The sequence below is a fragment of the Centropristis striata genome, chromosome 20 (assembly GCF_030273125.1).
Source record: "Centropristis striata isolate RG_2023a ecotype Rhode Island chromosome 20, C.striata_1.0, whole genome shotgun sequence".
In the NCBI taxonomy this organism is placed as follows: Eukaryota; Metazoa; Chordata; class Actinopteri; order Perciformes; family Serranidae; genus Centropristis; species Centropristis striata.
The window spans coordinates 5,172,151-5,188,131 of record NC_081536.1 but is presented as its reverse complement, the minus strand read 5'-3'; the positions used below and the strand labels follow the sequence as shown (position 1 = coordinate 5,188,131).

General features: G+C 39.0%; 1 protein-coding gene across 2 annotated transcripts; it reads right to left on the bottom strand.

Moving 5' to 3' along the window:
- Positions 1–254: 254 nt before the first annotated feature.
- On the bottom strand, positions 255–14,457 carry LOC131993940 (spermatogenesis-associated protein 48). 2 transcript variants are annotated; one of them, XM_059360019.1, is made up of 9 exons: positions 14,037–14,457; positions 9,935–10,032; positions 7,076–7,158; positions 6,520–6,658; positions 4,315–4,382; positions 3,120–3,161; positions 2,912–3,019; positions 2,578–2,682; positions 255–605 (listed from the first exon to the last, which is right to left on the bottom strand). In XM_059360019.1, the coding sequence occupies exons 1-9, from the start codon at positions 14,455–14,457 to the stop codon at positions 470–472; spliced, it is 1,200 nt and encodes a 399-aa protein (XP_059216002.1). In that variant the 3' UTR covers positions 255–469. The 2 variants fall into 2 exon arrangements, 1 of the variants encoding a protein (XP_059216002.1); XR_009396365.1 differs by lacking the exons at positions 255–605; positions 2,578–2,682; positions 2,912–3,019; ... (2 more) ...; positions 6,520–6,658; positions 14,037–14,457 and adding an exon at positions 10,951–11,005 and having other exon boundaries at positions 7,121–7,158.
- Between the last annotated feature and the right edge of the window lie 1,524 nt (positions 14,458–15,981).

The following is a 15,981-nucleotide window of genomic DNA, read 5'->3' as shown; positions in this document are numbered from 1 at the left end:
CATAATGGATCTTTTATACCTGCTATTGTTTTTTTTATGCTGTTAAATATGCGACATTAGTGCAGAAAATCCTTATTTCCCAAAATATTTTTTCTCTGTTTGGTCCTTCTCTTTGCCCTTCTTGATAGAAACACAGTGTGTGGGCTGAAATAGACACACACACACACAGAAACACCGACACACACACACACACACACACACACACACACACACACACACAAAGTGAGCGAGTGAGCGAGCGAGGCAGTGAGAGAGCGAATGTTGAAGAGGACAATGCGAGAGCTCACTACCCAGAGTTAGAAAACCACTCATCTAAATCAGGGAAATTATGATAATAGGGCATCTCATTATTCTCCAACTCAGTCTGAATCAGTCACTGACATCACATCATTATAGACGTATTCATATAAACAGATTGGATGGCATAAAAAGGAAGCTGACACCTTCAAAACTTTCTCATCTGCTTTGTCTAATGCCTCCTTGCGTGTTTGTGTGTGACAGGAAGCGCAGGTCTCAGGAAGGGGTTGCAGGGGGCCGTGGTGGTCACCATTCGTGACAGAGGCGCCGCATGGCCAAAAGTGGGACTCCCCGATTCTCTGATTGCCCTGTTAAAAGATCATGAGTTAGTAAATTAGCATTTATTTTCAGATCAAATAAAAAATGAAATACCTAAAAAAAGGTAACGCTGTGAAAGAGAGAGACAAAAAAAATCCCCACAGGCACGTGTGTAATGAGCGAGCTTTGGCAAGCAAAAAATCCAGAGGCGTCTGACCGTTGCGGCAGACAGTTAATCAATCCAAGTGCTTGTCTTTTTTTTTTGTTTTGGGGAAAAAATATGGGAGGCCAGCCTAATCAGCAGAGGAAACAGATCTCAGGGGGTGTCGGGCACCAGGAAAATGGATCTAGGTTGTGAAAAACCACGATTACCACGAGCTGATCTGGATTCAGCCATCTGGAGATGCCTGCTCCAAAAGCCGGTAAAGTTCGCTCAACTGGGGCCCAACTAGGAAACAGGTTTCCACCTCCTTAACAGACAGCCAGCACTCCCAGAGCAGAGGGATGTTTGCTCTGCGCAGTGGCATGTGTTCAAAGCAGCAACATTCTCAGTCATGTACACTGACATGTTCAGCCGATGCTTTACACTTTTTTAAAGATGTTTCATTTCCTGAAATGAAATGTTTTTCCATTCCAATTTAAGAAAAATCAGAAAGTCTGCTTTGAAATCGCCTCTGTGTGAGAATGTTATTTTGCCCTCAAATTAACCTTCTTGTCATTTTCTCTCCAGTTTTTCCAAGACTTCCAATTTCCTTCCTGTCCGTCTTCAGGAATGACGTCCATTGTTTTTTAATCTCTGCTCGAACATTTCCAATTACTGTAGTCTTTACCAACTGACCATTAGCTTGTATCTCACCGGCCCACTCATCCAAAAAAATAAGATACACATTTAGCTGATGCAAATGCCTAAAGTGATGCCAATCAAATACATACAGGCACAAAGAGAAAAGCTAAAATACAATTCTGAATAAAACGCAAAAAGAAAAACAGATAACAGATAATAAACAGATTATTTATTAGTAACTGTAATTGTTTGTATACTGAAATCACTGTGCTAATAAACAGTTTATATTACAAATCTTTCTTATTGTATGCTTGTGTATTACCCTTAAAAAAAAACAGATCCAAGTATTTTTATTAATATGACAGAATGTGTTTTGTTATTTATTTTTGCTTTGGGTTAGTCCTGAATTAGACAGAAGTGTCACTGTGTAGCTTAAAAATATAATATCACAATACTTTTAACAAATACATGGATATTAATATTGTGGCAATAATGTAGGGGTGACTATTGGTGCTTTTGCAAAAATATTTACAATAAGATTTCTGATAAATATTCATTATTAATGTTGATAAATTGACTAATAACAGAAACAGCAAGAACAGTGTGGTAAGTCCAGAAAATTACATTACTGTAATGCAGCTTTAAAACCAAGAAATCTATATTTAATCCAATATCCATATCACGACATTGATATATTATCAATTTATTGGCCGAGCCCTAATTGCACCATCTGCAAGTGATTCATTTTTCTTTAAAAAAAGAACTATATACATAATAAGCGTAGTATGACTGTGAAATACTGGCCGAAAAATATATCAAACATTATAAATTATGAATTTATTAAGTAAAACCCACTGAATAGTTGGTATTAATGGTGACTACTCTGAGCTATATTTCATTTCCAGTGAACAGCAGTAAAATATGAGCACATCTGTGTGCTGGAGTCAGCGAATAACCTGCGGCCTGGTGTCAGTGGAGTGCATTAGAACGCCCTCCAGTGGAGATTTGTGATTATTCTTTCTGATGCCATAGAAAATGATGTGTATTCAGGATATATGTAATGGTGGGAGAAGACGTTTTCAGTGTGTAACATTAGATACAAGAGAATATTAAGAGAATAGAAGGAAAAATAGATGAGAGTTTTGTGTAAAAATGCTCAGAGTTATTTAGATAGTGTGTTAAGCAACGGTTTATTTTGCTGCCTAAGTGGCATCATAAAAGTTGCTGTGAAGACTCACCCAGAGGAGCGTGCAGGACTGGGGACAGCTGGGACAGAGACTGCAGCATCAGCAGCAGAGGTAGCGTAAACAGCCCTGCCTGTATATCCAGGGATGGTGGTTCGGCTGGCACAAATCACAAGTTTACACATTATTTATCAGGATCTGTAACAGGAGGCTGAACATCACCATGTGAGAGGAATTTCAAAAGCGAAAATCTGTTTCAGTATTTGCTTGAGTCACCCAGGGTGTAATAAAAAATGTTTCAAGTGCAAAATAAATTTCATGCTGAATTAATAGAGCTCTTGAGAGCCGCAGTGAATGTGTGTGTGCGTGTCATTAAAGTGTGTTTTACCGCGCCGTGGGCTCGTAGGAGGGCACGGTGCTCCTCTTCAGGGTCAGTGGGCGAAAGTCTTCATCAATGTTGTCGATGTTATGCATGTTCTCAGAGCCGATCGTACCGCTGCAAACACACACAATATTCATCTCTGAAGACACATGCCTGGGAATTGTTTGCATGCTGTATCTGTAAGAGACTCTAGAGTGACCTCTCAAGTACTCACGTGTACAGAGGGATTTGACCTGACCTTGGACATCCACTGCAGCTGGAAAGAGGAGAGAGAGATATTGATGTAAAGCTGGAGATCTGCATTACCATAACTGCTCTTAAAAGATGCATTTACCACTTTTTTATGTAGATGTCCATTCAGTGTTGATTCCTCAGTATGTGCCTTATCAACAGAGGTGTGAATCAGCAGAGGCCCCATGATACGATTTTATCCCCATACTTGATTATTGCGATTTTTTTTTTTTTTTAAAGATATTATTTTGGGCATTTTGTAGCTTTATTGAGAGAGAGAGATATTGAGAGTGAAAGGGGGAGACAGAGGGGAAGACATGCGGGAAAGGGCTCCGAGCCGGATTCGAAACCGGGCCGCCCGCTTACGAGGACTGGGCCTCTGTGGTACGCGCTCTACCAGGTGTGCCACCGGGAACGCCCCTGATTATTGCGATTTTAAGCATTTTGAAATGGAAAGAAATGGTGAGTATTGGGATACAACATACTGTGATTTAACTGTTTAACTGCATTTTGCGTCCAAAAATCTAATTCAATCAAGAACTGTTTTGTTGAATAAGAGAAAATTCTCAGTCTATTCATCTCACTTCAGTCTTGTTATTTCTCCACAATGAGAGTCAAACCCACAGACTGACCAACAAAGTATTCAGTCAAACTGAACTGAACTGATATCAAACATGTATGGACGACAACAACTGCAGCATTTTATCAAACTTTACTCAACTTTAAGCTTCACTGCTCTATAAAGCTCCAATTTACGTTGCGACGGAGTCACATACCTGGTTACAATGTCTTTAGCGTGTAGCTAAAACCTTTGTAACTTTGCAGCGCTAATTCGACAACTGCTGTAGCGATTTTTTCCCCCCACCTCTATTCATTAAAAAGCTGAGTTTAAATGACTGTGCCACAGTTGGAGGCAAGGAAGAACTACAAGCTATATAGGCCTGGACTTGTCTTGATAGCAAGAAGGCATGCTCAAAAAGCTGCTCCAAAGCATAAACTTCCTTGTCCTTGCAAACTAGTTATGTTTCCGACAATGATAAATGGCAAACCACAATATAAGTGCAGAGGATGTAATGACCACGATTACATTTGACAGTGTTTTGGCTGACTTGGATATTCAGCCATATTTAATCGAGCCAGAGTATACGGACAGGACTCATTGGTTGTTGAAAACTTACAATGATATGGGTTTCTTGGCATCATTCCTCGATCGGAGCTGCTGCCTGTTCCACTCAGCTCCAACAGACTTGGAAGGGACAGTAACAGATCATTTAACAGAATTAATCAGACACCTTTATAAACACACTCAGCTCTTATAACCAGATAAATGCTCACACAATGCTCACAGTGTAATGTAGCATAATGGAAACAAATGAGACAGTCACCTCTCTTTGCAAGACCATCAAACTGCAGCATTATGATGATGAAAAACTCATATTGAATGGGATTGTCATGGAAAGTTTCCGACTTGGAATATATCCAAAAATCACCAGCTTAACTTCCCATGGAAAGTTTCTGGAAATTGTCCACCCTTTTGCAACCCTATGTAGGATCAATTCAAAATTAACTTCTATGTCCATGTTCAGTGTTATGAAGGAACAACAGTGGGGCTTATTGATAGTTTTTGATCATAAAAGTCTGAACCAAGGTCCAAACCAAGGTCTGTGTTCTGTTACATTGTGTACATTTGGTCCTGTTAGTTTTGGTTTCACACTGCAAAAAGAATAATGGACTTTACAAGACAATTCTACTGGACACGTCATGTCCCTGTGTACTTCCACGGCTCATTTTGTTTTGGTTACGCTGCGTTGTTAGGCCGGCCGGCATCTGACCTCAGTGTTACTTCCTTAACGTGTTTACACAAAATGAATCCAGCGAGCCACCTTTCACCTGTGGTAATACTTTTGCTGGTCTTTTGCTACCAGCAGCACCAGCTTAATGAGCAATACGTGAGAGTACTTGGTATTCGCAAGATGAGCCTCCTCATCATGCCAAAACTGTATGGCCGTCGACAGGAGAGGAGGAGAAAACGGCTCGCAATCCTGCCAGTTATGGCAAAGTCTTTTCCGGAGAGAAGGTGAGTGTGGGATAATAATAAGAAGAGCAGAAGAAGAAAAAAAACTTCCTGTCATTGATACGAAGGTCCGAACTATAAAAAAAGTTGTTTTCACACTGCAAAAGGTTCGGACCTTGGTTCATTTGGTCCGGACCAAGACCACCTCTTGTGGTCTGACCAAACTTTGGTCCTTTGGTGCAGAGCGTGGTCCTTTGGCACCTTTCACACCTGGAATTTGGGTTCGGATCAAACTGAAAAGTCCTAAAGTCCGGCCCAAACGAGATAGGTGTGAAAGCGCCCTGAGGGCACAGAGGGATAAGCTACAACAAGGACAGAGTGGCTTGCTGTGGGAGTATCAAGAAGTTTTCTGATGGGGTGGGTGACACACAAATTGGGCCAATTCTGTGAAAAAGACAAAAGACAAAAAATACATAACACAACAGTTGAATGGGCTGACCAACTCTATGGTTCTGTGTGGCTGACTGTCGTGAAGAAGTTCAAATCCAGACATATAGAGGCATCCAAGTGCTTCAAAATAATGCATAAATGCATTCAGTGCTGCTGGTGACAGCAACAGCAACAATAATGACAGTCATAGAGGAGAACCAGAGAAACAGTGGTTTTGAACCACTGCTCACTTGGACCACTGAAAACAACGGCCAAAGTTGAAGAACAGAGATTTAAAAAAAGGGGGGGGTGATTCATTTATTTGGTCTTTTAGTGGGATTTGATGGCAACAAGAAAAATAGAAAACCTCACCAGACCTACACTTTATCTGCCACCTTCAGTCTCTATGCTGCATTTTCAATTGTGTGCCAACAGGTCCAAAGTGAGGGAAAATGAGCTACATTGTTTCAAGGCACAAGAGGAACATTGCTGAGGTGTACAGCACAAATAGTACAAGCTAAGCTGGAGTTTTTGAAGATGGTGGAATGAGAGAAAGCAATGTAAAAAATTCACCTCCAACACAATTATCCCTTTGATGAAAACTAAATGTAAACAAATATACTTCTTAGTTGGAAATATGGTTTTAATTTTAGAGAGACAATAACAGCTTGTGTTTTATTCTTACAGCAATTAAATGCAGGTAATACAGCTAGATTTTTTTTTCCTTCTTGAAAACCACCACTGCTTAATTACTTTAGCACAGCAGTTCTACTGTTTTGTTATATTTCCACTTCTCCAGTGTAATTGGCTATTACAAATTCCCTTCAGTCAGTTGTGGGTGAGTGTAAACCAGTAAGAGCCCACAGCTGGAGGAAAAGAAAACAAGTGCATGAAAGCCTTTGCAGTGTTTGCCACCAGTTGTGCTTCTCTTTGGGCTCACCTGCCACATCTGAGGTTGCGTACTGTAGCGCCTCGATGAGGGACGCTCACTCACTGGGTCCGCCATTTCTTCCAAGGTTGTTTCTGGTGCCTTCAAGCGCCGGGGCAACTTCGTATCCCAGCCAACTTCCTCATAACTCCTATAAAGGAACAGGAAATTCCAGCCATTAAACATCAATACCAAGTGCCTTGAGTGTAATTGATTAAGTTGATTCCCAAAAGTTATTAGCTTTAATTTGAATTGTTAAACAGCCTACTTCGTTGCACAAAGTATATTAGACAGCTTATTAACGAGGGAGCCAATTCCTCCCAGAGGCATTGAGCAAGGCTACAGTCCATCTACATGATTTCATTCAGCAGCAATTAACACAACGAGAGGACGTACTGCTCCCTGATGACATCACTGGAGCACAAAATCAAACCTACTCACTCTCAATAACCCTCAAAGCAAAATGACACTATGCATGGACACTGCATAATGAATGATGTGGGAGGTGAGCTTTGTTTAGTTTGGCTGTTTTTTGCAAGGAGATGATTGAAGGTCACTGTGTTCCAACCTTTGTGTTGCTGAAGTGTATCTGAAGCGCCGAACTGCCAGTGAGTTGTCTGTCCACAGTCTCAGATCAGCAGAGAAGCCGTCCTTAGAAAAACAATATCCTTCGTTTTATTATGTTTTCAGTTGTTTTTGTGTCCGTTCTAATATCAGGCGGCAACTGCCAAAAAAAAACAGGATATTAGAATGCACATGCCTAGTGGTTACTAATTAGTGCTTCCTTTCTTTATGTCTTACATAAACACTTTATTATTCCACATAAAGATTATGTATTTTGAATATTAATACATAACCAGAACTGTATTAAAACCCATGCACAAATAAAACATCTCTTAATTCACTTACACTCTCATATAAAAAGACCATTAGTTTTTAATAGAAACGGTTAACAGCCTAATGATCTTACAGAGGACTCAGATCCTTGTAAGTCTGTAGTGAGTGCAAATCTGCTACCAGTCTGCACAAATTGGTCTTAATTAAAATCCCCAAAGTAACTGTAAATGAATAAGATCAAGATAGAAAATAATATCTAATAGATGTCAGAACATAAAATAAAATGAGTCTGCAGCCACGAGGCTGTGCTTAAGCACAGAGATGCATGCCAACATCAGTGCAGGCAGCGGGGAGTGCTAGGGCGCCAAGATTTATGGATCCGACAGCCAAATGGTCCAAAAATACACAGGTCAATTGACTGCTTACGTGTCCCTTATAAAATAAAAATATGTTTTATGATGTGACAATGTTGTGGTTAAGGTCATAACATCCTCTGCACTTAAGGTTGAGGCACAAAAACCACTCGGTTTGGATCAGAGAAAGATCATTTCTTTGGGTTTTCAGACCAGCGTGACTTCAGAACAATCACATTGCACCAGGTATATGCAGGTATATGTTCACCATCTTAGTTTAGCAGTTAAGCAAGCTGACATTTTTGCAAAAGCACAAAAGTACAGCTGAGGCTGATGGGGATCAGTGGTGGAAAAAGTATTCAGATCCCTTAAGTAAAAGTACTAATACCATATTGTGTAATTACTCTACTGCAAGTACAATTCCTGCATTCAAAACTTACTAAAGTTAAAAGTACAAAAGTATCAGTATCAGTAAAAGTAGTCGTTGCAGAATGGGGCCACTCAGATTGTTATATATATACTGAATATATCATTGGATTATTTATATTGATGCATTTATGTAAGTAGCATTTTAGGGGTCATTTTAACTATTATACACGGTTATGAGGTTTAATTTAAAAAAATGTATTCACTTTAAATTTATCATGTCTTTTTATGTTAAATCTTGATCTGAAAAGTAACTAAAACGGGCAGATAATAGTAGTGGAGTAAAAAGTACAATATTTGCCTCTAAAATGTAGTGGGAGTAGAAGTGTCAAGTTACACAAAATGGAAATACTCAAGTAAATTAAAAGTAGCTCAAAATTGTACCTAAACACAGTACTTGAGTAAATGTACTTAGTTACTTTCCACCACTGATTGGGATGTCATTGTTTTTGATACACCAAAGTATCAACACAACATTTAGCCTGATGATGATGATGCAATCCACGCAGCATTTTTAGGATACTTAGCATAGATGCTGAAATAGCATCAGTTCTAACAGAACTTGAGAGTATTTCTTTATTCAGTGAAGAACAGAGATATGCTTTCGCTCTTCTCCCGAGTTTGATTAACCGCTGAGCCTGTAAATGTGATTGGTCAAGGTTAGCCAGACAATGATAGACGGATGGTTCAGCCAATCCGCTGCCAAGTACTTTTTGGCTGCCCTTTCCAAAGAGTTTCCAAAGACAGCACGTCACAATGCTAATGTGTCGAAAAACACAAAATGTCAGGATGTTGTCTTATTGACTAATGCAAAACAAAGGTAAGACAAAAACCCTGATATACTCTCTTAAAGGAGCAGTGTGTAGGCTTGAGTGGCATCTAGCGGGGTGATTACAGATTGCAACCAACCAATCACCTTTCCCCTCACCCCTCCCCGTCCAAGCATGTAAAGAACATACAGTGGCTTTCACTTGTCTTGAGCCAGAATTTGGTTTGTCTGTTCTGGCCTACTGTAATATTCTATTGTAACAGGAACCGCTCCCTATGTAGATAAGAAGAGCTCATTCTAAGCTAACAAAAACACAACAAATCTTAGTTTGAGTTGATTATACACTATTAAAACTAAAATTATGACTCTCATATTCCTTTTCTGCCAATATATCCCCCTAAATCCTACACACTGCTACTTGAAGTGAATCTGAATGAGTCAATCAGACAATCTGATGTTTTTGCAGCACTGTGTTCACTACTCTCCACTCACATCTCAAACTGCTTAAGTACAGCCATCAATCAAGCCTCCATTCACCAGACAATACTTTACCTCTTCACTACAGCTGAGTGCTGCAAAGCTTCTCCTAAACCATAAAACGGTATGTCAAGGTAATTATGATTACTTCAATAAGCAAACTCAGAAACAAAATAATAAAGCATGATTATGTTCTCAAAGTAAACACCTGCCTACATCACAGTGGGCTAATGTGATGCTTTATCATGTGTGGTGAGATCCAAATGGTGTGTTTATGGATTACTCTTTCATAGTTTGTGTTGTGATGGTAAAGTGACTAATTGACAGGTAATTTAAAAAAATGTATTAATAACTTTTTTTCTAGAAACCAAGCACGCATTAGTTCAAGCAAATGTCTGTGGTGTCAGATTGAATATATAATTGAATGTGTGATTATGTGATCAGAGAGATAAATAAGGAAATTTAACTTAAAGGAAAACAAAGATCTGTTGAGCTTCATGGAGTAAATGCATGCCATTTTGCAAAGCACTGTAGTAGCAAAGATAATTCCCTCATCATCACCCACCTGATGTCCAGTGTGTTTAGCAGTGAATCTGTTGTGCGATGTTGCTTTTGTTGAGGTCCTCAGGGAGTTTGGTTGAACTCTAACAGGACTGGTTGAACCTTAGGATGACACAAAAATATTTAAGTATATGGGACACAGAGAGGCTAATGAACTATACTATAACTATGCACAGTTGCAACCACTCTCAAGGCCAGATTACCCCACGAGGGGGCCCTGGAGCAAAAATCAGCCATGGGCCTTTATTGACTCCCCGGCTCCATCCACTCTGTGACTTGTGTATAAATCCCATTGCCTTTAAGCGGGTACAAAGCACACAGCAGACTACCAATAGCACTTTAATAATACAGTATTTCGCCAGGCACAGACACCAACTAACTTACTACTCCTTGTTCTCAACTACAACCTCCCCAAAGTTGGTTGTGTGGCATATAAAGGCATGAAGAAATTATTAGACCACCCTATTTCCTCAATTTCTTGTTCATTTCAATGCTTGGTAAAACTAAAGGTACATTTGTTTGGACAAATATAATGATAACAACAAATATGATAATGATCTTAGTAATGATTTTGGTTATTATCAAGAAAACCATGGAAAATGGCTAGATATCAGCTCTTACATTAAACTTGTATGAGCTATTTTTGTTGTTATCATTATATTTGTCCAAACAAATGCACCTTTAGTTGTACCAGGCATTAAAATGGACAAGAAATTGAAGAAAACAATATTTTTTCCCCATGACTCTATATTAATATTTAACATGTAAACAACTGAAATATACTGTCCTTGAGATTTAGCTAACAGTGTGACAAAACAACACAACAGCATTTTGACACATTACTACTGACAATATAAGACTTCTTAGAACTTTTAGAATCAGAAGATTCTGAGTCACTTGTCACAGTGCTAGGCTAGCTAACACTTAGCTATCAAATTAGCTTAATTTGTGACTCAATTGCAGAACAACAAAAAAGGGGAACTATATTCTTACAGTATGTTATATTTGATAAATACTTACTACTAACTGAGGGGGAGCAGGAGGGCTGATACGGTACGCTACCAGAGAGTAAATGAGCAGCAAACTGAAGTGAGCTTGGTTTCCAGCTTAAGTAAACCGGAAGTTGATTTTGACGTGAATACTACTGTTGCGAACGACCAGTAGGTGGCGCTGCAGTACAGGAAGTCTTTTCCAACAGACTATTACCTTTTTTTTTATTACATCAAATTAAGTAATTGACTGTGTGTGTTGAAAAACGAACTGATATTATGGAATGCAGCCTTACTTTATTTTAAATAATAAATATATTATGTTTGTTTGCTGGCTGTATCTATCTTGCTGATGACCATGAGAACAAGGTTATTATAGTTAACGAAAACTAACGGAATAACCAAAACTAGAATTGAAAAAACATTTTCGTTAACTGAAATAAAAATAAAAACTAGATTTAAAAAAAAAACGATAACTAACTAAAACTGTATTGTGTGGTTACAAAACTAACTAAAACTAACTAAAATTATAGTGAAAATGTCCTTAGTTTTCGTTTTTGTCAACTTTTTTCATTCATAATTCAGTGTTTCTATTTGAACATGCAACACGTGGTGAATATGTTTACTGAGACTGGGATGTTTACACTAGAACCAAAATACAAAACACCCAGAACTGTAAGAGTTAATAACCTTATTGGGGCTGAGATGATAAACCAAAGGAAATAAAGGAAACATTTATTATGACCACTTTGAATCTGGCACCAACACATAGCCCATTACAAAAAAACTAAAACTAACACTAAAACTAATAAAAACTAAACTAAAATAAGCATTTAAAAAAAATTAAAACTAAACTAAAACTAGAAAACTCACTCTAAAAACTAACTAAAACTAACTGAATTTGAAAACAAAAATTCACAACGAAATTAAAACTAAAACTAATGAAAAATCCAAAACTATTATAACCTTGCATGAGAAGTCAGGTGACTGTGAGATTCAGTGTAGAAACTTTTGCCGTTGACAAACTGCAAACCGAGCGGAACTGGACTTTGCTGATGTGCCGGAGGAGTTTCTTGAGGAGAAAAAAAGGGCCGTTGTATAAGGCAGTAGTTCTCAACCTTTTTGAGTCGCGACCCCCAATTTAACATGCATGTTGTCCGCGACCCCCACTGAACACAATCACACACGCACAGTTCAGATCACCCAAAAAAGAAACAAAATTACAAAAAAAGACACAAAATGACTGAAAAAGACACAAAATGACCAAAAAAGACACAAAATGACCCAAAAAAGAAACAAAATGACTAAAAAAAGACACACAATTACCAAAAAAAGGAAACAAAAGAAACAAATTGACCACAAAATAATTTAAAAAAAAGACACAAAATGATCAAAAAAAGGCATTAAGTGACCAAAAAGACTAAAACACATTAACACATGAACACTTTAACACAGTGGAGACAGAGCTGACTTCCAAAATGATTTGGCGACCCCCAGAAATCATCTCGCAACCCCAATTGGGGTCCCGACCCCAAGGTTGAGAACAGCTGGTATAAGGTAGGCCAGTGTTTTCTCATTGAGTTTTTATACCAGCGATGGTGGTGTGCTAACTAGCTTACCCTTTTCATTTGTGATCAGATAAAACGGCAAATTTATCCTATTCATTGTTCCATATCGCTTTTTTTCAAGCTACTGTAGCTATGTGGCGGCAGCGTGGTTGCTAGGTAACGTAGCCGTCAAGGCCCCTAGTTTCTCTTAACTCTGTCTGAAAAGAAATGGCAACTTCATTATATTTCATTTAGAAATCAGTTGAAATTGGTTGCTTCTGGGAAACATTAGGCTGTTGTATCTTTGATGCACTATTCCTAGATCTGATGGAAATCCTGTATGAAAGGATTTACAGGTAATTTACAGGTATTATTATTTGCAATAGGTCTGACTATGCAAAGCAGTATCAATTGATCACTGTGTGTGTATGTGATAAAACAAATAAATCTTAAAAAACTGTTTCCAGGGAGGGCAGCTAGGAGGGCAGTATGTGCTTTATGTATGCGATTGAGCTAGAAATTGGATGCTAACTTGATATTGTTTTGGACCAGGAGTGTATAGCAATCATGTGGTGTAAATCGTGTATGATAAAAATATATCTACAGGTATTTATATTGTCCTTCAGGTTGTGATCCTGGACTGTAGCCTGTCAGTGTATGATAAAAAAATGTATATCTACAGGTGTTTATATTGTTATTTAGGTTGATATCTTAAGAGTTTATATTTTTAGTCATTTAACTTGTTTTGGAATTGGAAAGCCATTTATTCACATGTTATGCATTGTCAATGGGGAACAAATAGTAGTGTAACTTTAAAATTGAGATATTCCTGACTTTGTTGCCTATAACAGCCAGGGATGTATTATAAGAACTGGATACCAGACCTAAAGATGGCACCTATACAGTCCATTAAGAATTGTTCGCCTGATGCATACAGAAAAAAAAATTCCAGCTGCCCAACGACTTGCATGGTGTGCAGCCTACTGAATGAATACTGTATGAATATGTTTCTCTCACTGTTGCTGTCCGCGGGTTCCCTCTTGGCTAATAGACTTTACATTAGGGTGAAATGTGTTCTGTGTTTTTATCTAGTCTTTTGGTTTTCGTTTCACTGCTGCACATGGATACAATGTTGTTTTAGCTGCAATTCTCAGATTAACTGATTAATTGTGAAGTCCATAAAATAGTGAAAAATGCCTCCCGAGAGCCTACATGACCTATTCAAAATGCTTGTTTTATCAAAAGAACAGCCCATCTTTATCTCATATAAGACTAAGAAAAGCTAGACATCTTCACATTCAAGAAGATGGCCAGAAAATAATTGGCATTTTTGCTTGAAAAATGATTGAAATTTAATAGTTGCCAGAATTGACTAATCATATCAGCTTTAGTCGAGCTTTAGTTTATTTTGTGCCCCGAAGCATTTGGAGCCTGGGCCTGGCGCAGTTGTCCTGTAGATAAGCCAGCCTCTCTCTCTCTTGTCTAACTTATAACTCTGATTTGCACAGCGTCAGGTGTAAATTGTGATAGGAAACAGAAACAAGTATAAATATCACTGGTGCTATTTTACCACCGAGCCTTGCTCTCAAGCCTGCATCAGGGACCCTCCTGGAGTTCCAGGCCTTGTCTTCGCTCAGGTCAACGCAGATACCAGTGGGGTTGGGAGCTGTTTGTGGCCTCTCTCTGAAACCCGGAGGCACCCGCAGAGCAGAGGCCACATGCTGGAAATCTATAAATTTCCGACGACCTTTGACCCCTAGTGCCACCTCCGCTCCAGCGCTCAGCTGACCACAGCAAGGATCCAGCAGGGGGACATCGTCCCGTGACGGAGCGAGAACGACGTATTCAGAAGGGCCGTGACATCTAGCAAAAGGAGAGTTTGCACGTCCAGGTTCCAGTCCACCAGCAGCTCCGTACAGACTGGAGTTCAGCCGTCTGATGACGTGTAGCTCTGCAGAGAACGGCTTGAATGGATCCAAAACTGCTGTCATTATTGCCAGGAGACAAACTCACAGAGTGAATGTGTCTGTCTGTATGTGTGCGTGGTTGGCAGAGCAGGTCATAGATGCTGCTGTCAGGCGTAATGATGCAGCGGTTGCCCAGAGACTGTCTTTGTTTACTGCTCGGATCAAATTACTTGTATGCAGAGAGACAATATGCTGGCTGTGGAGGTGTGTAGACCCACATACCTTAGCACATTATTTATGTGCGTATATTTATCCTGTATTTGTTATAATAACGGGACACAAAGATGTAATAAACATCCCTAGGTAACTATTTTGGATGCCTCACCAATAAGTCACCCCAGGGGAGCATTCACTGCAAATAATGTTTTCTCTGTGCTGCTGTACTTTGGCAACCTACAACTACTAATTTATCACACAAACCAAATAAAAATGTTTTGTCAGTCGTCAGAGGCGGCGATCGTCCCGGGAAAATTACTCCACTCAGATGTGTTTTGGTCACAAATAATAATGAGAAGACTCGGCCCCGCCTCAGGGTTTAGAGAACTGACCCTCCTGGGAGAATGCTACATTACTTCTTGTGATGGGTTAGGAATTATTTATTTTCTTGAAAAAAAACAAAACAATTGTCCTCTCTATATTGATAGCAGTTGTTTGCTTTTCCTCCACAAAACCACTAGATGGAGTAATAGAGCCTGTATTGTCAGATAGTCACACCAGAACACAGGCCTGTTTATGCTGTCCTGTCCCGTATGAATTAAATGACAGTCCACAAATATCTTAGCAAAAAATAAAAGTCCCTGCTGCAATATTATGATGATACATTACGATATTAAAAATACCATTATAGCACAACAAGGTGACCATAAAAGCGACGCTGAATACCTCAGACACAGTGCAAGTCCCTTATGAAATATTACAATGATTTTTCTACAGTGCATGCAGGCTAAACAACAAACCAGCAGTGGTGTTAGTTGACTTCAAATATAAGCTGTGTTTTTAAAGCTGACAGTTAAGTAAATGAACATTATGTAAATCACAAGGATGTAAAAAAAAAAATGTTTTTACAAATGGTGTAATCTGGTGAATGCATTGGCTTAGAGGAGCTGTCATATATTCACTGGAGCAAGAAAAAAAACACCAAATACAGTGTGCCTCATTGCTTATTAATTAATTTGCTTGGGTTGTCTGAAATGTGATGTGCAAATGTAAATATTCCACAAAAATATATAGGCACACACACTGAGGCTGCGTATGCATGCTGTATATAAATAGTGAAAGCACCCTGGTAGGTGGCATTTTCTTGGGAGAGGATCCATGTTAATGTGTCAGTGGCGATGATGGTGATGCTTGCTGATAGATGATTTTTACTCAGGCTGTCATTAGCAAACGTAAACACCCAAGAGCTGTTTAAAAGGATGTGTTAAAAATAGCCTAATTAGAGTTATTCTGATAACGGAGTGGTGAATATGCCCGACTCCCACACAATGTTCCTCCACAAAAGGAGAGCACAAATGACACTTGTGAGATCTGATGTGGGCTCCTTTTGAA

Excerpts from the sequence above, each read along its gene's own strand:
- LOC131993940 (XM_059360019.1), bottom strand. The coding sequence starts at position 14,457 with ATGACAGCAGTTTTGGATCCATTCAAGCCGTTCTCTGCAGAGCTACAC. Across the intron at positions 7,159-9,934 it reads CTAAACACACTGGACATCAG|GACGGCTTCTCTGCTGATCT; the intron begins GTGGGTGATGAT and ends TGTTTTTCTAAG. Across the intron at positions 4,383-6,519 it reads CGCAACCTCAGATGTGGCAG|TCTGTTGGAGCTGAGTGGAA; the intron begins GTGAGCCCAAAG and ends GTCCCTTCCAAG.